A 10,281-nucleotide genomic window follows, 5' to 3' on the forward strand; every position below is an offset into this window, starting at 1 on the left:
TATAGTAATATTATACACAGATTATACAACCTCTGACAGAAGCTCGAAACAAATGACAATCGATGAAAAGCCCGATACGCTCTGAGCTTCGCTGGTGTCGCTCCTAGCGGTTACTAATTCAACTTTCACCAGTAATTTTTAAATTTATTATTTAATTGTTATCGCTTAATATTTACAACGCTAAATAGTAATTAAATTGTAATAGATTTTTTTAAGATTTTGCTAATCATTTTGACATTCTATTGATGAAATATTAATTTCTTACTTCGGATACTTTCACAATTATCGTGTAGATGGCGCCAAGATTAATAGATTCATTTATAATTACATATTACAGAACATTAAAAAACGTAAATTCAGTATTTAAAACGTAAGTATATTTAAGGTAAAAATATATACCACAGCTTTGATCAACAAATATTTTTTATAATTAATGTTTTTAATTTTAATTTTAAAGTATTATATAAAGAGTATTATTTTGTATTTTGACAACGACACCCGACTTGGGCGTCGAAACGTTAATAAAATCATTTTTAGGTAAAATTGTATAATGAAAAGATATTGTATAATAAAAAATAATGAAAAGCCCTATAGGGCTTTTCATTCACAGTCATTTGTTTCGAGCTTCTGTCATGTGTCACATAATATTAATATATCTACGTCATATGTTATTGGTATATACCAAGATACAAACCAAAGACGTATGACGTAGATATATTAATATTATGTGACACATGACAGAAGCTCGAAACAAATGACAATCGATGAAAAGCCCTATTCTTTCATTTTTCCGACTGTATCTGAATGCAACTGGCTGAATGACTAATGTCTACGCCATAATAGTAATATGTATATGGTATCAAGCCATAATTGATTGTAAATGAGAATTACATTTTACATAAATAATTTCAAAATAATTTATAAAGTAATAAACAATGTTAAAATTCTGAGTTAACCGGATATTATAAAAGATCTATTAAATTTGAAGCATTACCGGCAGATAGCACAATACAAAAAAGATCATTATTGTTTTTAAAAACCTTTATTTACATATCACAAAGATTGATAACACGAAAAATGATACTAATGCTAATAATAATATTAATTACAAGGATTAATCACATAAATATCAGAAATTAAACTATCAGTACAAACAAATATTAGATTTCGTAATACTTACATATATTACGTAGGTATTTATTTCAAATGATTGAAATATCATGTATATAAATGAAATCAGTTTGATAATAAAAAATGTAAATGATACAGATTAATGTTCGAGTCAGGAAAAAATATGGGGGAAATAAAGGGGATAAATAATGCAAAAATTCATAATAAAAAGTAGTCACACAATAGGACAACTTTTATAAAAGCCTATGTGTTTATAAACATAATCCTGGCAATCCTTCAAGTTAAATAACACCATTTTTAAAAAAGATGGGGAATATTGACTTGTAAAATAAAGAACATATATATGCCAAGAGAATGTGTTGTGAAGTTGCTCTAACCTTTTTTTTCACCCTACTGACAAAATTGAAGATATTTTTTTTGAATCTTCTTCCATGATGAGCAAAATAAAAAAAAACTTATATAGCTATAGATATAGCTTTGAATATCACGCGAAAACTATGTTATTTAAAATCACAATAGGTACAAGCTTGGCCTTTTCTGCACTTTTTCCAACAAAATTAAGATACGTATTATGTATGATAAGGAAGCTAGGAGCAATATTGTTGAACATTTTTCTTGGGCTCTATAAATAAAAAAACATACCCAACACCGCTAACTTTTTCTAAAACTTAAAATACATATCAAAACATTCTGATTTACAGTGATAGTAAAATAAAATTTATTTAATATAGTTGCAGGTCACTTAATATAAAGATAATATTAATTTATGATGCCATGGCACGGAGAGCTGGAACCTTATAAGAGACACTAAGGAACAAAGTGAAATAGTTTATTACATCAAATGAAAAGGAGTAGGTACAGGAATAACAAAACTAATAAAAATTCGAAAGTTACAATATTTCAGGCATACAATGAGATATCCAGAAGGTATAAGCTTCTACACCTGATAATACCAAAATCACCGGAAATAGAGGCCCAGACCGAAGAAGGACATCCTGGGTTCGAAATTTTCGAGAATGGTATCAAGAAACACCCTGTAATATGTTTCGAGCTACCGTAGACAAAGTTATTATTGGCAAACATTCGATAATCGGACAGGGTACTGAAAGAATATGACGTCATCAATCAATACTACCAACATAATACCAAATAATTTGCAAAATGGTCATCTCATCATCATCATCAATGGTGCTACAGCCCTACGAAAGAGCCTCGACCTTCCCAAGTCTATTACGCCAGTCAGTCCTATCCATTGCCAACCGTTGCCAGTTTGCTGCGCCTATTTTTCTCCCATCATCATCTACACCATCCTTCCATCTAAGTTTTGGCCTAACCCTATTTCTACTTCCCACAGGTTGTGACATAAGGATTCTTCTAGAAGGGTTGTTATGCTGTGATCTTGCTAGATGTCCTGCCCATCTTAGTCTTCCTATTCTTATAAGAGATACTACGTCTTTAAGACCAAATATATGTTTATATCTGTGGTATACCTTGTAGTTGTACCTCCTCCTCCCAAATACCATTTTCACAGACGCCACCGAATATTCCTCTCAGGATTCTTCGTTCAAATATAAGCAGAAGGTTTTCATCTGCCTTGGACATGGTCCATGTCTCCGATCCATATGTCAACACTGGTTGTATAAGGGTTTTGTATAAATATGGTTATTTTTGTTTTTTGGCTTAAGTTTCTGCTTCTCATATGTCTACTCAGTCCAAAATAGCATTTGCTCGCTAGGATTATCCTTCGCTTGATTTCTTCCGTCATGACGTTCTGTTTGGTGATCAGGGAGCCTAAGTATGTGAATTTGTCCACCACTTCAAAGGTAGAGTTATCAACAGTGAATTGGTGACCGATGTTTCTGGCTCTATTGTTGGGTGTTGATGCCAACATTTTAGTTGAATCGTTTATTTCAGAAAGCGGTCAAGTCACAAGTATCTACTTTTGAGAAAATCAAGTTTACATACTGTTTACATTCAACAAACAATCACTTTATATCAAAATAAAAATTCTACCTAACTACCTGGAGTATTTGTCAAAAAGTGTTGTATTTGTCACTTGACCCCTTTCTGAAATAAACAACTCAGTTTTCTCCTCGTTTACTTTCAGGCCCATCTTTTTTGAGGCATTTGAGAAGGTGGTATACGTTTCTTCTAGTTTGCGTGTTGTGCGGGCAACTAGGTCCACGTCATCTGCATATGCCAAAATTTGGGATGATTTATTAAAAATATTTCCTCTGTTGTCTATTTGGGCATCTCTGACAAAAAATGGTCATCTATAATTAGTTATTTTAAAGCCTTAATGTTCTACAAGTAAGTTTTGTTGCCAAATAATGAAAATCTATATATTTTTATAATAGGTAATTATTTATTTCGAATCGCAAGAAACCAAGATATTGTTTTATGACTTATTTTGATTGAAAACAATCAAAATAAAATTGCTTGATTTGACTATTTTAAAAAGAAACTTTTTCAGAGAGTTTCAGAAGCTTCGAATTCCAAAACTGGATCCCAAAACACCAATTTGGATTCCGACAAGCTGATTCTACAGTGCAACAATGCCATCGCATATCAAATGTAATTAATAGAGCATTGGACAATAAACAATATTGCACAGCAGCCTTTCTGGACATCAGCCAAGCATTTGATAAGGTATGGCACCCAGGATTACTTTATAAAATCAAAAATCTCTACCCAACAAATACTTTGACTTATTAAAATCATATCCAAATCACAGAATTTGAAACTAAAGTGGAGGATGAACTATCAAACCGTAACAAAATTCAATCAGGAGTCCCACAAGGTAGTATACTGGGTCCACTTCTTTATGTACTGTACACATCCGATTTACCAACCTTTCCACAAACCACTATTGAAACTTTCGCTGATGACACAGCAATATTTGCAACTGAAGAGGATTAAACAGCTGCAGTCTTAAAACTTCAAGAACACCTAGACCAAATTGTACAGTGGTTAAAGAAATGGAAGATAAAAGCTAATGAAACTAAGTCAACACATATAACTTTCACACTAAGAAAAGACCAATGCCCAAATATTAGCCTTAATCAAGTCAACATACCCCAACAGAATATCGTCAAATACCTGGGGCTTCATCTTGATTCTAAATAAACTGGAAGCAACACATCTTAAAGATAAAGAAACAAATTGAGTTGAGAGTGAAAGAAATTAATTGGCTTATAGGTCGAAAATCTCGACTCTCAATTGAGAACTGCTCATTTATAAAACAGTCATCAAACTTATATGGACGTACGGCATAGAACTATGGAGTTGTGCTAGCAAATCAATTACAAAAATTATCCAAAGAACTCAATAAAAAATTCTACGCACCATCGCAAATGCCCCGTGGTACATCTTCAACCAAACCCTTCATAGAGACCTAAACATACGTTAGTCAGCACAGTAATTCAAGAAAGAGCCAACAGACACCACGAGAAATTAGAAGGCCACCCCAACCAATTAATATTACCATTACTGCAGCCACTAAACAACAGAAGATTGCGAAGATTAAAGTTATTGTACTTGTTATCAAATTAACTCATAGAATATGTAATTCTGATTGTTAATAAATGCTTACAAAAAAAAAGCTTCCGAGGCCAAATATTTCAACATCCACCAAAGTTTCTAGACAAATAAAGAATATTCCAAGAAAAAATACAATACTATACATTTTTTTAAAATTCTTTCAAATATTTCTTATTTTCTAATTAATGAAACATAATAAATTCACACAGGTATAAACATAAATGATGAAAACATATATTACTTAATTAATACGTTTATAACGATAATTTCCACCTCCACTAGTTTCATCTCTTTTTGTTTCGCAATGTGTTATGTTTTCCATCTTTTGAGCTATTTTGCCGGTAATTAGCGCGCTCATCACTGTATAAAAAAAACAGTTGTTTTTAGAACTCTTTAGCGACGTATTAGTATAAAATAATATTTATGGATTACTGTCGAAGGCCATCATGATACCAAAAAAGAAAATGAATCTGCTGATTTTTCTAGTGACATTATTGGGTATGAATCCAGTATGAATCTGTCTGTTGAGTTTATTCCGCCTAGTTTAAAAACAGGGTTATAGTGTGAATTAATAAAACTTACACTCTAATATTCATGTCCTACAAATAAACAAAACTATCTTGAGCTGACAACTAGGAAAACATGACCTGCAACTTTTATTGCAACCAATGTTGTTTAAACGTGGTATTCCCCACCATCCAACTTCTCATCAGAAATAATATTAAACAACCACTTAGCAGTGCTGTCTTCAACCCACAACAAATCTATCAGTAATCCATTGAAGATTCCTAAGACAACACCGCCAAGAACATCCATTATGTAATGTCTGTTCATTAAGATCCTGCTGACCGAAACTGATATGCTCCAAACCCAGAGAAAAGGTATTAAAAGAAAGTTTAAAGGCCATAGTTTGGTGTAAAAGTATGCTACAAATATAGCCCTACTAGCATGGCCTGAAGGAAAACTAAATACGTCCACGTATTTGGCGAGAGGATCATCTTTGATGTTTTTTGGTGGCCGCTTGCGCCTGAAGTAAGCTTTGGCTACTGCTACTAGTATTATATCAGTAGTAAGACCTGAAAATCATAAAGTTAGTTGATGGATTTAGTAAATAGTTAATAAAACATTATTTCTTTAACCTTCATAGTACTGAACAGGGTCATTTCGTACCCCGTTACATAATTTGTTGCTATATCTTTACATATGTGTAATTTTATGAGTTGGCCTCTCATCTATCTACAAATTATTCATTTCTTTGATAAACCATGGAGTAAACATTATTGTCTAGGAGCTGGTTTGTGTTCAAACTTTATATTTTTAAGTTGGGGTCTGTTCAGACCCTGGTCCGTTTTTATGATCTTACTTTATAACTCTAGTTATTTTTTATAACTTAATAATTGTAGTTATTTAGTTAATTGCCACTTGTTATTTGTTTATTTGGATTTTAATGTAGGTATAATAATAAACAAATAGTATAATATCTCTTAATAAGCTTTTTGTAAAATTTTAAGGTTCGTCCTATGAAGGTTAACAAAACCTTAAATTGACACTTCCAAAATCAACAATTAAGTAATATATATACTGATTGTCTTGTAGACTTACCTAAAAGCATGTTTACTTGCATTTGGACTAGATTAGGATTATTAAATAGCCAGCTAAAGGCAATCCAAAATGCAAACCATGGAATTCCATGGCAGGAAATCTGAAAAATGAATTGAATATCAAATTATACAATTTCTTTTTAAATGTTTGCAGTTGTACATTTTTCTTTCAACCCTGTTGACAAGGCTATTGAATCACGAATGTGAACCATACTTTTGTAAGCTAGGCTTCATGTAAACTATGGTTTATGATAAGCTATATAAACTAGGTTCAAAAGCCGCAGTTAGAATAGATGAAGAACTGACTCCCTTATTTGACATGAATGTGGAAGTGAGACATCAGAAAAACCAATGTAACCGGCCATCTAAATACCAAAACAGTACAAATTACTGCATAAGCAGACAATGTAGCTATCTTTAGTAGAAGCAAGCAATGACTAATGGAGGAAGTTGATCCTGAAGCACAAAAAAGGGTGCTTAAGATACACGAAACAAAAATGAAGTACATGAATGTCAAAAGAACACCTAACAATAAAAATAATATCACAATAGAAAACTTTATCATTAAATGTGTGGATGCCTTAACATATCTGGGCACATAAATCAATCAGAAGAACTTTGTATCACAATAGGGAACTTGCACATTTTTTTCTTATTAGATAATAATGTTCAGTTTTGTTTAAAAATGAGATTTCCAAAATTTCACGCTTCAAAAACTCGTAATAACTTAGAAATACATATTTAAAGTCTTCAGCGGTATAAAATAGTTCAAACGGCACGTGACGTCACATAGTTTTGCATTAGTTTTTATTATGGTTATATTTCTCTGTGTCTAGGTACACGTTAACGTGTACGCAAATAAAAAAGTTAGGTAGACGCGAATTAAACTTCATCAAGCCAGTGACGTCATTATTTAGCTTGCGCAGTGACTATATATTTTGGTACATGCTATTTTGATATGTTTAGTGTTTGTTTGATGGAAACATATTTGTTAAGGGAAGGGAAGCAGAACTATTCAGATGTTTCAAACTTAATTATAATAAATCAATGTGTATATATAAAAGTATATATTTAGGTTAGCAAAATAATTATATGTATTTAGTTGACATGACATGTAGGTACAAACTATTGTTAAAATAATTTTTATACGTAAGTGAATTATTATAATCAACTATTCTAAATGCAAAATAAGCCACAATTTAACTAAAAAAATTATTTTATTAACGTTTAGACGTCCAAATCGGATGTCATTGTCAAAATACAAAAATTAGTCAGATTAAATAAATTATTAGAAAAAATTTTTTACTAAGCAACAACATTTTTGTTTAATTTAATAATATTTTGTATTTTGACAACGACATCCGGTTTAGAAGTCGAAACGTTAATAAAATAAATTTTTTAGTTAAATTGTGGCTTAGTTCCCATTTAGAATAGTTGATTACAAAAATGCCACAAGGATAATAGCTTCAAAACAAGTTAATTATTATTGTGAAAGCTTTAGGTCTTCCTTTTAATTTCCTTCCTTTTAATCTTTTACGGTAATACTATTTCATTTATAACTAAAAAATATATATATTAATTTATAGTCTCTTATCTTTTGCGTACTGTTTTAAAATGTTCTTAAACTCATTAAAAGAACTAAATAATTCTCCGCACTCCGTAGTTAATTTAAAAACAAACACTAAACAAATAAAAAATAAGAAATCAGTGACACTCTAACTTTTTTATTTGCGTACACGTTGGCGTATACCTAGACACAACCTTATATTTAGGTATATTCTTCTTCTCATTCTTTAGTTTATTGGCCTCCACCTACTTGGGTATTTGGCAAGCTCATCGTCGTGGAATAAGTCAAAAATATTTATATTCTAATGACATTTATCGTATGTCATTGTAATAATAGGTTTGTTCGTAGAACGATCAGCAACCGTTGCCAACCATCAGACGCATGCGCGTTCGTAGTCTACGAACTCAAAGTGTTAACTGCGCATCGCTAACAGTTAACTGCGCATGCGTCTGATGGTTGGCAACGGTTGCTGATCGTTTGGATCGTACTACGAACAAACTTATTATATACCAGTTTGTTAAAATTGTAGTTTTATACTGTTTTTGAAGGAAAGGAACGAAGGTTTATTATTGAAAATAAAACCATTTTGTAAAAGTACAAATTTTCTATGAATAGGTCAAACGATCAAAAACACTTGTAACGTCACATAAATCTATTTTCTACTGACGTTTATAACGTCTAATTTAAAATTCTGTTTACTTTATTGGAAAAATGTAAATGTAAAACCAAGTGACGTCACGATGCGTTTTGGACCACCTGTTTTAATTTGAATTTTTAATCGTCTTTAGGGGCCAAACGAAAGACAAACAAAACTTTTTTATCTTTGATACATGTTTTAAATTATGTTCTGTTGTGATTTATAACATTTTTTCCGAATTTAAAAATTTATGCAGGTTCCCTATTATTGAACCAAAACGTAGTAACCTATAGTTACGAAACCTGAGTAATGACAAAAAAAGATGAAGCCCAACTCAGGACATTTGAGAGAAAGATACCGAGAAAAGTATATGGCCTGGTGCAAGAGGAAGGCTGTACATAGAGAATCAGGAGAAGCGTTAATGAATTGAATGGAGGGTATGATATTGTAAGATTTGTGCAAAGTTAAAGACTGTCTTGGCTGGATCATGTCCATAGACAAAAAGACTCAAAAACAACAAAAGAATATTACAATGGAAGCCATTAGGAAGATGAAAAAAGGGAAGGCTCAGAACGATATGATTGGATGATTTGAAAGACGACCTGAAAACTATGAATATAAGACAATGGAGAAGGGCACAAAAGAGATCTGAATGGAAGGATATAGCCAGATATGCAAATAACCATCCAGGGTTATGATGCCAAAAGAAGAATAATTGTATTTTTAGCTATAGCAAAACAAAAAGAACAAAATGTACTTACTTCTAAAGCTTTACAATGAACTCTGTAAGCATCTAAATCTAAGATTTTGTTAGCCCATGTAAGAAACTCGTTTGTAATATATGCATCGTATTTCAATATTTTTTGTAATGCTGGTGGAACTCTACTTTTACCCTAAAAAACATTTTGAAGAAATAATTGAAGGGTATTTTCAAAAATCATTATATTTACCTCCGACATTTTGCAGTAGAAAATGTAAAGTCCAGCCAAGACTTATATACAAATTAAATATTAATGAGTCACATATATTTAAAATATCTTTTTTGTTTTATTCAGATTGAACTTGAAATTTGAACACTGACAGTTTAAAAGTGAGGTTATGGTTATGAACGTTTTGACGTTTACGTTGGCAGGAAGTGTATAAATTCCCACTTGCCGGTTTTCAAAAATTATTATAATATAATAATTTTAATATAATGATTAAAAAATAGTGAGATACCGAAAACAAGATTAAACAACGATAAAAAGTTAAATATAGTCGATAACATTATCTTTTATGGGTGAGAATGTTTGTTTATGAGAAAAATAAATATACCTTTACAGCGAATACACCTTTAATATAACAGCGAAGTTAGATATTTTTTTAAATAACTCCGAAAATATAATTTTTAGAAAAAAACTGACTTAACCACTGAAAAATTCAGAAAATTTTACAAAAAAAAAACCTTATATAAAGATTTTTCTAAAATTAAATCTCTAGCTTCTGTAATTTTTTATTTATAACGCTGAAGTCACCCTTCTCACACACATTGGCGCACTGTAAACTAGCGTTGGAAGAAGTGCACCGTTGAGTCTTTTTAACGTAATTCTTTAACTAATGGATCAAAAGAAATTTTACAAACTGGACATGAAAGAAGATCAAATAAGCTATCTTGTTGTAATAAAAAGAAATAAAATGTATGGACATAAGTACACGGTGTGGGCGGAAAGTGAGCCTTACTTGAATTTTTTTTAAAAATGATTTGAAAATGTGTAACTAATACAATTTTACTTATAAAACTCTCAAATTTGCACAACTTACCTCTC

General features: G+C 31.3%; 1 protein-coding gene across 1 annotated transcript; it reads right to left on the reverse strand.

Annotated features, from left to right (window-relative positions):
- Positions 1 to 1,023: 1,023 nt before the first annotated feature.
- On the reverse strand, positions 1,024 to 9,620 carry LOC114324783 (polyisoprenoid diphosphate/phosphate phosphohydrolase PLPP6). The gene is made up of 4 exons (XM_028272627.2): positions 9,427 to 9,620; positions 9,238 to 9,369; positions 6,274 to 6,373; positions 1,024 to 5,747 (listed from the first exon to the last, which is right to left on the reverse strand). The coding sequence occupies exons 1-4, from the start codon at positions 9,433 to 9,435 to the stop codon at positions 5,347 to 5,349; spliced, it is 642 nt and encodes a 213-aa protein (XP_028128428.1). The 5' UTR covers positions 9,436 to 9,620; the 3' UTR covers positions 1,024 to 5,346.
- Between the last annotated feature and the right edge of the window lie 661 nt (positions 9,621 to 10,281).

This window comes from Diabrotica virgifera, chromosome 7 (assembly GCF_917563875.1).
Source record: "Diabrotica virgifera virgifera chromosome 7, PGI_DIABVI_V3a".
Classification (NCBI taxonomy): Eukaryota; Metazoa; Arthropoda; class Insecta; order Coleoptera; family Chrysomelidae; genus Diabrotica; species Diabrotica virgifera.